At 44.8% G+C, this 18,863-nt stretch overlaps 1 protein-coding gene across 1 annotated transcript in view; it reads right to left on the reverse strand.

The window, feature by feature from the left end:
* nudcd1 (NudC domain containing 1) overlaps window positions 1-18,799 on the reverse strand; it is a 115,350-nt gene extending 96,551 nt beyond the window's left edge. The window contains exon 1 of the mRNA XM_085993724.1: window positions 18,648-18,799. Coding sequence (XP_085849850.1) covers window positions 18,648-18,762 — 115 coding nt within the window. The 5' untranslated portion in view covers window positions 18,763-18,799. The remainder of the gene's footprint in view (window positions 1-18,647) is intronic.
* Between the last annotated feature and the right edge of the window lie 64 nt (window positions 18,800-18,863).

An 18,863-nucleotide genomic window follows, 5' to 3' on the forward strand; every position in this document is an offset into this window, starting at 1 on the left:
TGGAACATGAAAGAGCAGGAAAATCTGGGTCAAACTAGAGTGGTGTACTTGGGTTTTTGATCCTCTGCTCACGTGGGGCCCTCACCTGGGCCAGAGCATGGAGTATGAGGCATGGGTTTACCTGCTCCTGTCCGCTCACTAAGAGCATACCCAGGCTTGAGGCTGTTGGTGAAGCCCGGCGCAATCATCAGCAGCCAGTCATGGAAAGAGAAAGGGTAGTTGTTGGGAGCGATTAGAAGATGGGAAAGTTTGCGGCTTTGTTCTAAATTGTTGAACTTATGTCCATTATGCTGTTTTTTTTTTATAAAGAGTTTGTATAAAGAACTGTCACGGTGGCTGAATATTGGAAATTTTATGTGCATTGAAATGGAGAATGTTTTGTTGCAATCTTCCTTTGAGTGAATTTTTGGGGGGCGAGGGAGGAAGAAAGATTTTGAGAGAGAGAAAATAAAAAGTAACCTATTAAAAAAAGAGAAAAACAAAAAGCAATACAAATTTAACCAATGGGGAGGCAGAAAATTGACACTGTCACAACAGAACATGCAATAATACAGCTTTAAAACAGATAAGGTTTGCAGCAATCAAATAACCCCCTGTATCAAGTTGAAAAAAGCACTTTGAAACAAATTAAAATTCATTTTAGCTACACTACATTTCATAGAAACATAGAAACATAGAGATAGGAACAGGAGTAGGCCATTCGGCCCTTCGAGCCTGCTCCGCCATTCAATGAGATCATGGCTGATCTTCGTCTGAGATCATAGCTGATCTTACCAGTTCAGTACCCCGTCCCTGCCTTTTCTCCGTAACCCTTAATCCCCTTAGCCTTCAGAAATATATCCAATTCTCTCTTGAAAATATTTATTGAATTAGCCTTCACAGCCCTCTGTGGCAGGGAATTCCACAGGCTCACCACTCTTTGAGTGAAGAAATTCTTCCTCATCTCTGTTTTAAATGATTTGCCCGCTATTTTTAGACTGTGGCCCCTGGTTCTGTGCTCCCCTGCCATTGGAAACATTCTCTCTGAATTCAGCCTGTCCAGGCCTGCCATAATTTTATATGTTTCGATGAGATCCCCTCTCAATCTTCTAAACTCCAGTGAGTACAAGCCCAAACTATTCAATCTCTCCTCGTAGGTCATTCCCGCCATTCCAGGTATCAGCCTGGTGAATCGCCGCTGCACTCTTTCCATGGCAAGAACATCCTTCCGCAGATGGGGCGACCAAAACTGTACACAATACTCCAGATGCGGTCTCACCAGCACCTTGTACAGCTGTAGTAAGGTATCCCTATTCCTATACTCGAACCCCCTTGATATGAAGGCCAACATACCATTTGCCTTCTTAATCGCCTGTTGCACCTGCATGCTTTCCTTCAGTGACTGGTGCACAAGAACACCCAGGTCCCTCTGCACTTCCCCATCTCCCAATCTATTGCCATTTAGATAATAATCCACCCTCCTGTTTTTACCCCCAAAGTGGATAACCTCGCATTTATCCACATTATAGTGCATCTGCCACGTATCCGCCCATTCCCCCAACCTGTCCAAATCGCACTGTAGCCTCCTGACATCCTCATCAGAGCCCACCCCTCCTCCTAGTTTAGTGTCGTCAGCGAATTTGGAAATATTGCATCCAATTCCCTGATCCAGATCATTTATATATATTGTGAACAGCTGGGGTCCCAGGACAGATCCTTGCGGCACCCCGCTGGTCACTGCCTGCCACTCCGAAAACGAGCCGTTTATTCCAACTCTCTGTTTTCTATCCGCCAGCCAGTTCTCTATCCACGTTAATACTTTGCCCCCAATCCCATGAGCCTTAATTTTGCATGATAATCTTTTGTGTGGAACCTTATCGAAGGCTTTCTGGAAGTCAAGGTACACCACACCCACTGGCTCTCCCCCATCTATTTTACCAGTTACTTCCTCAAAAAATTCCAGCAGATTAGTCAAACATGATTTACCCTTTGTAAATCCATGTTGACTCTGTCCGATCCTTTCCCCATTTGTCAAGTGCTCCGCTATTTTATCCTTAATAATGGACTCTAGCATTTTGCCCACAACCGATGTAAGGCTTACTGGTCTATAATTCCCTGCTTTCTCTCTACCCCCCTTTTTAAATATTGGGGTAACATTAGCTACCCTCCAATCCACGGATACTGTTCCCGAGTCAATGGAGTTCCGGAAGATGATCCTTAGAGCATCTGCTATCTCCAGGGCCACCTCCTTAAGTACCCTAGGATGTAGTTTATCAGGCCCCGGGGATTTGTCAGCCTTCAGTCCCCTCAACTTACCCAACACCATATCCCTAGAGATACTAATTTCTGTCAGCTCCTCCCTCTCATTAGTCCCTATGTTTGTCGATATTCCTGGGAGGTTATTTCAATAGAACCTGTCCTAGTAACAGGTTTGGCTATAGCTTCAACAGGAGGGGGAAAAGCTATTACAATCTTTACTGTGCCTCTGTGCATAATGAAAATGTCTATCAGAAGGCCCTTTCATATTATGGCTCCTGAGAGAGCGCGAGAGAAACAGATCATTTCCCTGCGCCACTTCCCCAGTTTTAGATTTGAGGTCTGCTGCTGGTCTCCTCCAGGTCCACGAGAGGTTGATTGAGTGCAGAAAACAGCTCTTCTATGCCCCTAAATCGTTTAATGGCTTGCTTCCAATCAGCTATTACCTGTTTGGATGCCAGCTCAGTACATTTACTAGCCAGGGTTCCGATAGCACATGGCAGGACTGGAAAGAGTCAGTTTCTTCTGCAGCCAAAATAAGGTAGGTTGGATCACTTATACTTCGGGAGTGCTGTCAAGTGAGCGAGACTTGACTCGATGGTATTCTAGCAGTGCAAACACACAGAGACATAGGAAGGTCATTTTTTCTGCCCTTCTCGTCTGGTGAACAGTTTCTTAGACACCAACAGCCCTCCTAAGTGGATTTTTTTCATGAGAACTGGCAGGCTATTCGACTGTGGGAGCATACCAAGCCTCATGACCTCCTTTCCGGACAGCAACACATGTGCAAGTTCCAGAAGAATCACTGAAGAGCAATCAAGCAATGGGAACCCTGGCTGATTTTCCCTCCCTTGTCCAAGGATAACAGGAAACATAGAAGATAGGAGCAGGAGTAGGCCATTCGGCCCCTCGAGCCTGCTCTACCATTCAATGCGATCATGGCTGATCATCCAAATTCAGTACCCTGCCCCTGCTTTCTCCCCATATCCCTTGATCCCTTTAGCCTTAAGAAATATATCCAACTCCTTCTTGAATATATTTAATGAATTGGCCTCTACTGCCTTCTGTGGTAGAGAATTCCACAGGCTCACCACTCTGGGTGAAGAAATTCCTCCTCATCTCAGTCCTAAATGGCTTACCCCTTATCCCTAGACTGTGACCCCTGGTTCTGGACTCCCCGACCATCGGGAACATCTTTCCTGCATCTAGTCTGTCCAGTCCTGTCCTGTCAGAATTTTATAAGTTTCAATGAGATCCCCTGTCATGAGAGGGGATCTCATGGGGAGGCTAAAACTTTCTATACATTGGATACAAGGATCTCAACTCTACCCGTTTCCCTTCACTTCCTTTCGGCAATGATTAGAAGTTTGTTTCTCCTCAATAATACTTCAACTGCCAGAGGACACAGATTTAAGATAATTGGCAAAAGAATCTGAGGGAAGATGAGGAGAATTCTTTTTACGCAGCGAGTTTTGATGATCTGGAATGCGCTGCCTGAAAGGGTGGTGGAAGCAGGTTAAATAATAACTTCCAAAAGGGAATTGGATAAATACTTGAAAAGGAAAAAAATTGCAGGGCTATGGGGAAAGAGCAGGGAGGGGGGGGGGGGGGGGGGGGGGGGGGGAGTGGGACTAATTGGATAGCATGATGGGCCAAATGGCCTCTTTCTGTGCTGTATGATCCTATGATTCTATAACTAGGCAGGATCACAACCTTGAACCTCAAACTGTCCTACTCTGAAGAACGAATAGTGGAGGAAAGAAGTCATAAAAGTACAGGAAAGAATTTTTAAGAAATACCAACATGGAATAAACTGAGTAAGGAGGAGACAGAAGTAAAATAAAAAAAAGGTTAAAAAAAAAATTCTTTGCAAAGAAAAAAATCTCAAAACTTGAAGAACTGTGATCCTTCAACACTTCACACTTCCAGCATTTCAATCCGATGTGAGATCTAGCTGTCCCAGCGGAGTGTAAATCACCTCGAGTCTTTTAATCTGCTGTACTGTCACCCTGTCTCGAAGGACACAAAACTGTTAGCAGTTGATGGCCCAAACGCCACCTGGCAGATTCCTGCGTGATTGATTTCACACCTCGGCCAGTACGAAACCGATTGTTTTAGTGGTGCCCTCGCCTCGTAAACATGTCGGTAACCGACGGTTATTTTGTGGCAATGAGGGAACCCAATGCCATTTTATTCGTTCGAACGAAACAGAGAAGTGTAAATAGGATCGGTGTGCAGCTGAATAGCAAGGATTTCGTACTAAGTACTGTAGCTCATTAACAATTCCCGCAGCCCCTGCTGCCAAGGGATTGATTAGGCAGCTTGCTGACAAACACAACAGGATGAAGCAACTAATCAAACCTAAGTGGAGTGCTTGCAAATCAGCATCCTGCTAAAACAGTGCATCAGTCTGTAAAAAAAATGTATTGCAGGAAATCGCTCCCCAGTGGGCTGTCAAACCAAAACAGACATCCCACTTATTCATCTCAATTCAGTGGCTGGTTATATATTAATAATCAGAATCAGGAAAGAAAGCCTTGTGTGATCAAAATGTCAAGTCAAACTGCACTGCAGTATCTGGTCACAGGAGCAATCCCGTTACTGATTGTGGCCAGTACACTCTCACACACCCCCCAGACCTTCCCCAGATCAGCATATAAAGACCAAGCTTAAGATGGGAAATGTTTGGGGCTAAAAGCGTGTGTGCGCGTTTGCGTGTCTGTGCGCTTGTGTGGGCGCACCCGTGAATGAGTGTGTGCGCGTATGTGAATGTGTGCCTGTGCGCGAGAGTGTGCACCTGAGCATGTATGCCTGTGCGAGTATGTGAGCGTGTGCCTGTGCGAGCGTGTACATACGTGTGCCTGCGCATGCGAGTGTATGCGCTAGCGTGAGTGAGTGAGTGAGTGTTATATACAGGTAATATTTATTCTACGGTGCTATAAATTTTAAATCAATTGTGTTTTTTGACCAGCCAGGTGCTTGACACAGACAGAAATCAGACACCGTGATGAAGAGTCTCTGAAACAAGCGACCGAGAAATCCACTCAGAGCTTTTGTTTGCCCAAAATAGAATGTACATTCTCTCCTTGTGCAGACCTAAACCCAGAGATTTCATACAGAGGTTGGGAACAGCTGGGGGCGAGAGATAGTGCTCGAGTTTAACCAGCAATGGAGCCAGGACTGAAGTTGGGAGAAAGAAATGCCATTTTACTATTCACAACACTGGAGGAATCTTTGATCCTACTGCTAATCTAAAACTTTCTTCTTTCCTGCTGGGCTGTCTCCAATTTTAAATTCAACATCAGGAGCCTGGAGGGAAAAAAAAAGAGTTCCTATTTAATAATCACGGCACTAAAAGGAGCAGAGCACCTTCCTTGTAGCTGTTGCTCCGATTTGGAAACACTCCCTCCCATCAACAGCCCAGGCTTCCACTGCCGAGTTTAAATCAGGTGCAAAGAGCTCGTGCCGACTGCCACTGGTCTGTCCCGTGCAAGGGATCTTGGCGGCTGCTTGGTCTATTTAAAAGTAACAGGACTTCAGAGCTTTGATTGCAGATTTACAACGTTTCGGTTAAAACTATGCTGGACTCAACATGCTTGCTACGTGCCTAAGCCATATACAGTTATGACAATACTGCTCTCAAAAAAAATGAAAGTTTTATTCTGAAGTGGATGGGGGGGGTGCACAGAAAGTTGATGAATAAAGTGCCTTAATAATTAGCATAAGCAGGCAACTTAGATTATCCTGTGATAAGTTAGGCAGTAATAATTGAACTGCAGGAGTTTAATTTACTGCTCCAATGTGAATTTTTTATTGTGCCTCTTCTCTCAACATCTAGAAGTACTACACCAATTGTTTAAGAGGAGTAATTTGATGTTGCACTGAAATGTTGGGCGGCCTTATTGCATCAGTGTCCAAGCTTTGTGTCTTCATAGGCCACTTAAGTGCGTACTATGGAGACCCACTACAGGAAACTCTTTCTTATCCGGCACCGATGGGACCGGCGTGGTGCCGGTTTATCAAAAAGTCTGGATTAGAGAGGTATAGTTAAAAGGTACGAGAGCTCTGTACACAGCAACAAATCCAGGCTTCCCTGTTGCTTAGCAACAGATGCAGGAACCCCGGCCACAGACCAAGCGTCCCTGTTGCTTAGCAACAAGTGCACGAACCCCAGTTACACAGCCACAGATCCAGGAACGGCCACTAATATGAAGTAAAACTTACCTGAACCTACTGCTGAATTTTGCCGGTTATTTAGGTGCCAGTAAATCGAGAGTTTCCTGTAATGTGTATATATATCTCAGACTGCTGAAGCCAACAGATCTTGGTGTTCTGTTTTAGGATTTATCCACCAACAAGGCAACAATACTAATACCAACAGGTTCTTTCCAAATCTCCAAGACCACAAATCTCAAACAGGACCAGTAACAAGCAAGAAATGTAAGCAGAAAGAGACAACCACAGGCCATAGTTTGGACACCCCAGCCTTGCCAGAAATACATTTGGGAACCATGGTTAAAATTTTGTTCGGCAAGGCAAGTTAAAGAGACAACACTTACAGGAAAGGAGGAAAATAGCAAAGAAAAATTGTCAAGAATGAGAAAATACACATTAAATTAGGTACGGAATCAGTCCCCTAATAAATCCATTTGCATCTCAGATTCAGCTGCAAGAAGTCACGATTGGTGCTCAGTAACTATCGACGCACTATCAGGCAACAAGGTCAGTCTCAGCTGACCCACATTTTTGATAAAAATCATAGAATCGTACAGCACAGGAGGCCATTCGGCCCATCGTGCCTGTGCCGGCTCTTTGAAGAGCGATCCAATTAGTCCCACTCCCCTGCCTGTCTCCGTCGCCCTGTAAATGTTTCCCTTTCAAGTATATATATCTTATTCCCTTTTAAAAGTTTTTTTTATTAAATCTGCTTCCACCAACCTTTCTGACAGTGCATTCCAGATCATCATAACTCGCTGAGTAAAAAAAGAAAATTCTCATCTCGCTTCTGGTTCTTTTTCCAATTATCTTAAATCTGTCTCCTCTGGTAAGGAAGCAGAGAAATGCTACTGCGACTTTTAAAAAGGAAAATTATATTCTATATAACAAGATTACTGGTTGCAATATCACATCATTAGCAACTCTATATCAGGTACAATTCCAGTGAAGACACACTGCTCCTCTCATATGGTGCTCTCTTATTTCAAGATCACGCACACCACACTGTGTTCATTCATGGTACTGTAATCTCAGGTACGATAGCAAAATACTGCAGGTGCTGGAAATCCAAAACAACAGCAGAAAATGCTGGAAAAACTCAGCAGGCCAGGCAACATCCGTGGAGAGAAAATAGAGTCGACGTTTCGGGTCAAAACCCTTTATCAAGACTAAAGAGGCACAGGGAATGAAATAGATTAAGAGGTCGGGCTGGGAGAGAACAAAAGAGAGACATTAAGAGGTATTCAAAACGAGACGAGATGGTGATAGGACTGGTGGAGACAAAAGACGGCTCTAGATTAGGTGTGAAATGCGCTGGCAGAATGGGAGACAGCTGCCATGTGGGAGAGAGAAAAAAAAGGGGGGGGGGAGAAAGGGAAAAACCAAAACAAAGGGGTGGATAAAAAATATAAGTAAAAATGTAATAGGGGCCGAGGTTATGAACTCGATATTGAGTCCGGAAGGCTGTAAAGTGCCTAATCGGAAGATGAGGTGCTGTTCCTCGAGTTTACGTTGAGCTTCTGTGAAACAATGCAAGAGGCCAAGGACGGTGAGGTCCGAGTGGGAATGGAGCGGTGAATTAAAGTGACAGGCGACCGGAAGCTCGGGGTCACCCTTACGGACTGAACGGAGGTGTTCCGCAAAGCGGTCACCCAATCTGCGTTTGGTCTCCCCAATGTAGAGGAGACCACATCATGAGCAGCGAATACAGTATACTAGATTGCAAGAAGTACAAGTAAATCGCTGTTTCACCTGGAAGGGGTGTTTGGGGCCCTGGACAGTGGGAAGGGGGGGGGGGGGGGGGGGGGAGGTATAAGGGCAGGTGTTACATCTCCTGCACTTGCACGGGAAGGTGCCAGGCGAAGGGGAAGGGGTGCTGGGGGTGATAGAGGAGTGGACTAGGGTGTCTCGGAGGGAGCGGTCCCTACGGAATGCTGAAAGGGGAGGGGAGGGGAAGATGCATTTGGTGGTGGGATCACTTTGGAGGTGGCGGAAATGGCGGAGGATGATCCGTTGAATGTGGAGGCCGGTGGGGTGAAAGGTGAGGACAAGGGGAACTCTATCGTTGTTCCGGGAGGGAGGGGCAGGGGCGAGGGCAGAAGTGCGGGAGATAGAATGGACACGGTTGAGGGCCGTGTCAATCTCAGGGTCTGGTAACAAAGCTACACTTCTATGTCTTGACAACTGCCGGCACGTTAAAAGACTTGCATTTATAGAACGCCTTTCATGGCCTTACAGCCAATTAAGTACTTTTGAAGTCACTGTTGGTTGAGGGATAAATATTGGCCAGAACACCAGGGGTACCTCCCCTGCTCCTCTTCGAAATAGTGCCATGGGCTCTTTTATGTCCGCTTAAGAGTGCAGACAGGGCCTCGGTTTAACGTCTCATCTGAAAGACGACAACTTCAAAGTGCAGCACTCCTTCAGTACTGCACTACGAGTATCAGCCTAGACTATATGCTCAAGGAGTGGGACTTGAACCCTCGAGCTTCTAACTCAGAGGCGAGAGTGCTACCCACTGAGCCACGGCTGGTACTTTCCTCACATCACTACTGATGATCATAATGAGGAAAACAGCTTTCATCTCAATAAATACATAGCAGCCTTCAATTTTAAAAAGGAAAATAACTTAATGCATGGTATATAAAACCAAACAGAACATTTAAGTAACTACAACAAACCTAAGTGATCAGCTGACATTGCAAACTAACCAGCTGAGCCCCCTGCAACAGAACAGGATCACTACAATTTAAAAAATTCCCTCCATGCTGTAAATTTGAGTCTTCCTCTCCCAATTTCACTCTGTCTTTCGGTCTGTCAGTCTGTCTCTCTCTCTTTCTGTCCACGCATCCCCCTCGATCCATCCATCTCTCTCTCTCTCGCATTTTCTCTCTGCCCAGCTCCCCCTCCGCCACCCCCCCCCCCCCCAATCCATCCGTCCCTCTCTCGGTACGTCTGTCTGTCTCTCAGCCCATTCATCGGTCTCTCTCTCTGTTGCTCTGCCCATCTGTCTGTCTCTCACTCTGCCTGTCTGTCTGTCTCTCTCCCCGCCTGTCTCTCTCTCTCTCTCTCCCCGCCTGTCTGTCTGTCTCAAGCTCTTTCAGAGTTTCAGTCTTGGCAGTGTTAGCACACTCACCGCTAAGTTAAGGTTATGAGATCAATGTGTCAGGAGAAGTATGTGCAAAAATCATGTAATATCAAGGGGGGAAAAAAATCAGTTGTGCCACAAACCCAAGATGGGACACTTTTGAAAATAAATCACTCTAAATGAAGTAAAGGGGCAATATGGTTGTTTAAAATCAAACATTTAAATTTTATTTAGTCAACAGCACTGCACGGATGTGCAGGTTAGCTCTTGAATACTGAAGTAAAATTGGAAGCATGAGAGTTAATTGTGTTGCTGACATTTGCTGAAAACGAGTCAAACAAGAATGACAGATGAGAAGGTCCGTGAACCAGCACAAGAAAAGAAAGAGGTGAAGTGGCTGATTTCAATGAGAAAATTAAATGCTGTGGCCACGGTTGTTAGAGAGTGACAAGGAAAATTGCTTGGATTGTTACCATCTGGGATAGTTAACATAGTATAAAAATTGCAAATCTCACAGCACCTAGGACTTAAATAGGCAAAAAAAAGATTGCCCAGTTATGCAAAATACAATACTGCCTCTTTAAATTTGCAATTGTTTCCCAGACTCACTGGCACTTTCATGTTTAATCAGCAGCTAATGTGAAGTGCCTGAGCATGCAAGAAGTTACCAACTGGTCTTAAGCCAGCATGCATACCGTTCACCTCAGCAGCACTTAGAGTCTACAGCACAAACAGGCCATTCGGCCCCACTGGTCTAAGCTGGCGTTTATACTTCACACGAGCCACCTCCCACCTTACTTCATCTAACCCTATCAGCATATCCTGCTATTCCTTTTTCCCCTCGTGCTTATCTAGCTTCCCCTTAAATACGTCTATGCTAGTCACCTCAACCAGCCCTGGTGGTAGCGACTTCCACATTCTCACCACTCCCTATCTCTGTAATCTCCTCCAGCCCTACAATCCTCCGAGATCTCTGCGCTCTTCTAATTCTGGCCATTTGAGTATCCCCGATTTGAATCGCTCCGCCATTGGCGGCCATGCCTTCAGCTGCCAAAGCCCTAAAGCTCTGGAATTCCCTCCCTAAACCTCACCATCTCTCTAGCTCGCTTTACTCCTTTAAAGATGCTCCTTAAAACCTCCCTCTTTGACCAAGCATCTGCCCTAAAATCTCCTTATGTGGCTCGGTGTCAAATTTTGTTTTATAACACTCCTGTGAAGTGCCTTGGGACGTTTTACTACATGAAAGGCACTATATAAATACAAGTTGTCGTCGTTATTGTAGTAAAGAAGTTTCTCCTGAATTCCCTATTGGATTTGTTAATGACTATTATGGCTGCTAGTTTTGATCTCCTCCACAAGTGGAAACATCTTCTCTATGTCTACCCTATCAAACCCCTTCCTAATTTTAAAGACCTCGATCAGGGCTCCCCTCAGTCTTCTCTCTTCTAGAGTAAGGAGCCCCAGCCTGTTCAGCCTTTCCTGATAAGTATATTCTCTCAGTTCTGGTATCAACCTTGTGAATGTTTTTTGCACCTTCTCCAGTGCCTCTATATCCTTTTTCGAATGAGACGACCAGAACTGTGCACAGTACTCCAAGTGTGGTCTAACCAAGGTTCGATACAAGTTTAACATAGCTTCCCTGGTTTTCAGTTCTATCCCTCTAGAAATGAACCAGTGTTTGGTTTGCTTTTTTTTTTTTTAAATGGCCTCATTAACCTGCATTGCTACTTTTACTGATTTGTGTATCTGTATCCCTAGATCCCTTTGCTCCTCTACCCCATTTAGACTCTTATTACCGAAGCTGTATGTGGCCTCCTTACTCTTCCTAACAAAATGTAACACCTCACACTTACCTATATTGAAATTCATTTGACAATTTCATGCACATCCTGCAAGTTTATTAATGTCTTCCTATATTCTGTCACAGTCCTCCTCTGTATTAACTACACCCCCCCAATTTGGTGTTGTTTGCAAATTTTGAAATTATACTTCCGATTCCAGACTCCAAATCGTTTATGTAAATGGTGAACAACAGTGGTCCCAGCACCGATCCCTTTGGAACACCACTTATCACCTTTTGCCAGTCTGAGTAGCTATCCTTAACCCCTACTCTCTGTTTTCTGGTATGTAGCCAACTTGCTATCCATTCTGCTACTTGTCCCGATTCCATATGCTCTGACCATAGTCAGGAGTCTATAATGCAGTACCTTATTGAAGAACTTTTGAGAATCCAAATATATTACATCTACTACATTACCCTTGTCTGCTCTTTCTATTACTTCTTCAAAGAAGCATGACCTTCCCTTTTGAATTGATCCAGCCTTTAATAAGAATGGAAAGCAGACTACGTAAAACCAACAATACATACTTTCAAAGACATAATTTTTAGTGTTAAAAGTTAATGGCTTTGCATGGGATCATGGCTCAGTTATACACAATTTTAAAAGACAAATTTAAATCTAGAGATATGGATTTCGAGTCCATTACATCCCCTAGTAGTTTACATCAATCACTCTGAGTAAAGAAATTTTCACCAACATAAATTTAAATTGTTGAAAGACAAGATTTAAAATGTATGTCCTTTGTTCTACAGGCTTGATCTACCTTGAAGTTAATGTTCTGAGTTAATTGTATCTATGCCATTCAATACTTCATGTACCTCAGTGAAGCCTTCTTTCTGGACTCTTTTGCTTAACGTTAATATTTCCTTGTACAGGAAACTCTTTTTTAACCGTCACCTAAATATCCGGAAATCTCTCTTAACCGGCAAAATTCAGGAGTAGATTCAGGTAAGTTTTACTATGTATTAGTGGTCGTGTAACCGGAGTTCCTGGATCTGTGGCCGTGCAACAGGGACTCCTGGATCTGTGGCCGTGTAACCGGGACTCCTGCACCTGTGGCCGTGTAACCGGGACTCTCGTACCTTGGTAAGTATACCTCTCTGTAATCCGGACTTTTTGATCAACCGGCACCACGCCGGTCCCGTCGGTGCCGGATAAAAAAAAAGTTTCCTGTAGTTCATTCCCTTTACATTTGCAATCATTCTTGTTGCTCCTCCCTGCACTCTTCAATCCACCCGCCCCGTCACTACTCCACTCTTCTGGCTAAGTATCCAACCGCTTGTTCTTTTTAATTCACAAAATTGAGAAGTGACGAGTCTACTTTTACTCCCAGGTCCCTGTTCACTCTTCATTCTTTCTCCCAATATATGACACTTTCCACTTGTCTTCATTAACTTTTTTGTCTACCCAGTTACACAACTAATCTAAATCCTTCAGCGAAACATTACTGCATTATCCATTCCAACTGCTCTTAAGATTACACTTGTGCTAATTACACAGCAAGACAGAACATTAACTTTTATTTGCCAAAAACCACTTACAAGGTCCTTCAGACTTTTCATGGCAAAAAATAGCAGCAACAAGGTAGACATCTTACAATACGTCGGTAACCAGAGGACACAGATTTAAGATAATTGCCAAAAGAACCAGGGGGAGATGAGGAGATTTTTTTTTTTTTTTTTTTTTTTTTTAAAAACACGAGTTATGATGATCTGGAATACACAATTTCAAAGGGTGGTAGAAACAGATCTGAGTAACTTTCAAAAGGGAATTGGATAAATACTTGAAAAGGAAAAATTTGCAGGGCGATGGGGAAAGAGCAGGGGGCTAGTGGAACTAATTGGAGAGCTCTTTCAAAGAGCCAGCACAGACACGATGGGCTGACTTGCTTCCTTCTGTGCTGCATCATTCTACAATACAGACCAGAGGGTATGCCGCAATGGCTGACAAAATTCATGCCACCATTATCCTACTATGGGCCAGCATATGCCAACCAATATTCCCTCTAATTTTTATTTTTGGTGCGTGGTCCCTTTAAATTTCCTGCGCATTCACAGTATCTTTTCCAGCAGAACAGCTGGTGAGCAGCCTGCACAGGATCTCCTGATCGATGCACAGCCACGAGCCCGCACAGCTTAAAAGGGAACACTGATGCCAACGTGTCTTATTAATATGCAATGAACACAAGAGGTGTCCTCCCTTTTCTCATACAAGGCCTGTGGTGAAAAAAAGGTGGTAGCTGTAGAATGTACTCAAATTATTAGAGACACCACATTTTGCAGCATGGGCCCCATCACTCCTGTGCTGGCTTTCTGATTCCCCATTCCCTTATCCTTTCCCCATATCCTTCGAATACTTTTCTATCTCAAACTTTTACCCACTTCCCTTTCAAAAGCTATTATGGATTCTGCTTCAATCACAGTGTCTCAGAGGGCTATCCATGTCCTAATAATCCTCATCAAAAAAATCTCCTAGTATCTTTCATTCTTTTGGTAATTACCTTAAATGTATGGCCCTTAGTTACTGATTCACCAACCTATGGAAACAGCTTTCCCCCCCCCCCCCCCCCGATCTACCTCATGAAAACCCCCTCAATTTTGAACACCTCTATCAGATTACCTCTTAAACTTCATGGTTCCAATGAAAAGCGCTCCAATTTCTCAATTCTCTCCGAATAACTAAAGCCGCTCATCCTTGATATCATCTCAGTGAATCCCTTCTGTACCCTTGACATGGTCTTGATTCCTATTTAAAGTAAGGTCCCCAACAGTAGACACAGTATTCTAAGTGCAACCTAACCATCAGGTTAATTCTTTCAAATTCCTTCCAGTGATACGGAGAGGGAGGGGGGACAGGGGAAAAAGGAGGAAGAGGCTACAGATCAGACACCACTGGTGGTTGGGGGCGCTCCCAGATCTGGTTTTGAGTTTCTAAAAGATCACCGCCAGCATTAAATTCAGTGTTTTATGATTGGTTCTTGGGACATCTGTATCACGGTCTTCTCACAGCTGTCGTGAATACGAATACTTACATTTTCTAACCATCAACAAAACATAGCACTGGACTAGAGATACTGCGACTAGTACCACAGAAGCACAAGATCACAGATCACAGAAACCCCACAGTGCAGATAGAGGCCATTTTGGCCCATCGAGCCTGCACCAACACATATCCCACCCGATCACCGTAACCACTACACCAACACATATCCCACCCTATCCCCGTAACCCCACATATTTAATCCCCCTAACACTAAGGGTCAATTTATCATAGCCAATCATCCTAACCCACACATCTTTGGACTGTGGGAGGAAACCGGAGCACCCGGAGGAAACCCACGCAAACACGGGGAGAATGTGCAAACTCCACACAGACAGACAGTCACCCGAGGCCGGAAGAGGAGTGACATAAATCAGTCATTCATGAAAGAAAGACTTATGAAATAATACTGAGTGGCCTGCAGGTGGCACTGTCCAGGGAGAGTATAAATACTCGGGCACGGGCCCAGCTTGCGCAGGACATTCTTAACAGGAACTAGTGAAGGACACGACTAGACCTCCATGTTGTAAAACAGTTGATTAAAGCTTTGTTTAACGCTTAGACCAAGTGTCTAGTAGTTTTCTTACGTTAAGGAGATTTAAGATAGGTTTTAAATTATGAAGAGTTTTAATGAGGCAAATAGGGAAAGGCTATTTCCTCTGGTTGCGAGTCAATGACAAGGGGTTAATTTAAAATTGTCCGGGGAAGGAGGGCTAGGATAAATGTCTTTATGCAGAGAGTTGTTCGAGCTTGAAAAGTTATTGCCATAAGTAGTTGAGGCAAAGCACACTCCATTTTTAATGGGAAGAACAGATGAAGCAGAGAGAGGCACAGGGTATGGGAGAGACCAGTGGGATTAATTTTGGATTTCTGCAGCAGAGTACAGCACAGACCAGGAATCGAGCCTGGCACTTTCCTGGTCTGTATGGCTAATTCCCCACTGGACAGTAAATTTACCAACTCAAACAGAAATAAAATAAATAACTTTTAAAGTAATATTATGAACTTGCATTTATATAGCAACTTATTATCACATCCCAAAGCGCTTCCCAATCAATTACTTTTGAAGTGCAGTCGTTGTTGTCAAGTAGGCAAACACTGCAGCCAATTTAGGCACAGCAAGATCCCACCAACAATACAGGAAACTTTGCGATATCCGGCACCGACGGGACCGAGCTGCTACCGATCTATCAAAACTTCCGGACAGACCAGCGCTAATGCTGAAGGATACGGAGGTTTTCATCTCCATATCTGACAACAAACACTGTTGCTTAGCAACAGCTTGTAAACACTCGGCCCGTACCTTGGAAGCGTCTCTGAAGCTGTTGCTAAGCTACAGAGACGCTTTCCAGAGCCTGACTGTTAAAAAAAAAAAAAAAAAAAAAATGCTAGAAGAAAAAAAAACCTAACCAAAACGGCTGCTGATTTCTGCCGTTAGATCGAGGTTTCCGGACATACAACCTCCGGATAAACCAAAGTTTCCTGTATTAGAATTGCCAGTTAAACAGTTTTGGTGGCACTGGTCAAGGAAGTAATGTTAGGCAGAACTCCAGGAGAACTCCACTACTCTTCGTGAAATAGTGCCGTGAGGTATTTTAAACCCACCAGATTAGGTGGACAGGCCCTCGGTTTAACACTGTGAACACCTCTCACGATGCAGCCCACCCTTAACACACTTAAGTGTCAGCCTAGATTATGTGCTGAAATCCTGCAACGGGGGCTTGAACCCACAACCTTCTGCATCAAGAGGTGAGAGTGCTACCATCTGAGCCAAACTGACATTTCCATCTTTATAGCATTACCAACTGGGCATGACAATGAGGCCACGCAGTGCATTGAACCTTAGTGTGTGATGCGTTTTAGGATCATTTTTCTGAAAGGGTGTTAGAAGTCCCTGTGGAAAAAATAGCAACGTTTGTCCCCAGCTAAACCCAGCAGAAAGGTTGGAAAGTTGAGCTGTGCAGGTGTCAGCCGTGGCTCAGTCGGTATCACTTTCACCTCGGAGTCGGAAGGCTGTCAGTTCAGCTCCCACTCCAGAGACTTGAGCCCATAGTCCAGGCTGACACTCCAGTGCAGCACTGAAGGAGTGCTGCATGGTCGGAGATGCCATCTTTCGGATGAGATGTTAAACGGAGATCCCGACTGCCCCCTCAGATTCCACAGGCACTATTCCAAAAAGAGCAGGGGTGTTCTCCCCAGTGTCCTGGCCAATATTAATCCCTGAACCAATAGATGATCCGGTCATTAGAAAGACTTGCATTTATATAGCACCTTTCATGACCTCAGGGCATCCCAAAGCACTTTACATCCAATGAAGTACTTCTGAAGTGCAGTCACTGTTGTAATGTAGGAAACGCAGCAGCCAATTAGCGCACAGCAAGCTCCCACAAACAGTAATGTGATAATGACTAGATCATGTTTTTCAGTGATGATCGTTGAGGGATAAATATTGGCCAGGACACCTGAGATAACTCCCAGCTCTTCTTCAAATTGTGCCGTTGGATCCTTTACATCCACCCGAGAGGGCAGGCGGGCCTCAGTTTTACGTCTCGTCCAAAAGACAGCACCTCCGACAGTGCAGCACTGCACTGGGAGTGCCAGCCTAGGTTCTGTGCTCAAGTCTCTGGAGTGGGACTTGAAGCCACAGCTGACACATTATCACATTGCTGTTTGTGGGGTCTTGCAGTGCACAATTTGGCTGCTGTGTTTCCTGCATTACAACAGTGACTGAATTTCAAAAAAAAAGTACTTTGCTGGCTGTAAGACACTTGGGGAATGTCCTGAGGTGGTGAAAGGCACTATATAAATGCAAGAGCTAGATAATGAGGATGCTGGAAATCTGAAATAAAAACAGAAAATGCTGGAAATACTCAGGTCAGGCAGCATCTGTAGAGAGAGAAACAGAGTTAACGTTTCAGGTCGATGACCCTTTGTCAGAACTGGAAAAGTTGGAGATGGAACAGGTTTTTAAGCAAGTGCAGGGGCCGGGAAAGGGGGAGGGGAGGAAAGAACAAAAGGGAAGGTCTGTGATAGGGTGGAAGGCAGGAGAGATTAAAAGACAAAAGGGATAATGGGGTGAGGCAAAAGGAGATGGTAATGGGGCAAGTTAAGAAACAAAAGATGACTTGATGATGTGTAAATGGCGATGGCAGAATGATTGACAGCTGCCATGTGAGAGAGAAAAAAAAATGGAAAAAAAAGACAGGGGCCGAGGTTATGATCTGAAATTGTTGAACTCGATGTTGAGTCCAGAAGACGGTAAAGTGCCTAATCGAAAGGTGAGGTGCTGTTCCTCGAGCTTACGTTGAGCTTCATTGGAACAGTGTAGGAGGCCGAGGACAGAGAGGTCTGAGTGGGAGTGGAGCGGAGAATTAAGTGAAGCTCGGGGGTCACGCTTGCGGACTGAACGGAGGTGTTCCGCAAAGCTGTCACCCAATCTGCGTTTGGTCTTCCCCAATGTAGAGGAGATCGCACGGTGAGCAGCGAATACAGTATACTAAATTGCAAGATGATATAAATGCAAGTCTTTCTGTGCATCACTCAGTGGTGGAGGGGAGGAGAGGGGGGTAAGCGAGGTGAAGTTTAGGTATACGATAGCAAAATACTGCGGATGCTGGAAATCTGAAATAACAACAGAAAATGCTGGAAATACTCAGCAGGCCAGGGCAGCATCCGTGGAGAGAGAAACAAAGTTAATGTTTCAGTTCTGGGACCCTTCCTCAGAACTGGAAAAAGCTGGTGATGGAACAGATATTAAGCAGGTGCAGAGACCGGGGGGGGGGGGGGAGGTTTAGCGGGGGTTGGAAGGAATTGAAAGAACATCCTGTACTTTTGTAGGAGGCAGGAAAGATAAAATGTTGCAAATGGGAATGGCAAAATCATACAGCATGAAAAATGGGGGCAGGGGTCATTATTTGAAATTGTTGAACTCAATGTTGAGTCCGGAAGGCTGTAAAGTGCCTAATCGAAAGACGAGGTGCTGTTCCTCCAGCTTAGGATGAGCTTCAGAAAACGTTTCAATTCCTTCCTACCCCCACCCTGTCTCTGCACCTGCTTAAGATCTGTTCCATCTCCAGCTCTGACCAAGGGCCTGAAACGTTGACTCTGTTGCTCTCTCCACGGATGCTGCCCTGGCCTGGCCTGCTGAGTATTTTCAGCATTTTTGCTGTTGTTATTTGAAGTTTAGGTATGTTTGTGCAGGGAAGGGAAGAATTGACCGGTTAACTCACCGCCGTCCAGCTCCACGGTGTAAGTGGGCAGCGTCTCCAGGGACAGCCTGTAACTGTCGAAGTTGGGGTCGATGAGGCGCCGCTCGACGGTGAGCGAGCAGTTCGCGGCCGCCATCGCGCTCCCTCGCTGCGCATGCGCCGCGCCGCGCCGCCCGGGGCATGCCGGGACTTGTAGTTCGGCCGCTCGAATTCTTTTTTTAAATTTATTAGCCACAT

The sequence above is a fragment of the Somniosus microcephalus genome, chromosome 7 (genome assembly GCF_052327205.1).
Source record: "Somniosus microcephalus isolate GS21.2 chromosome 7, FLI_Smic_1.0, whole genome shotgun sequence".
NCBI classification, from domain to species: Eukaryota; Metazoa; Chordata; class Chondrichthyes; order Squaliformes; family Somniosidae; genus Somniosus; species Somniosus microcephalus.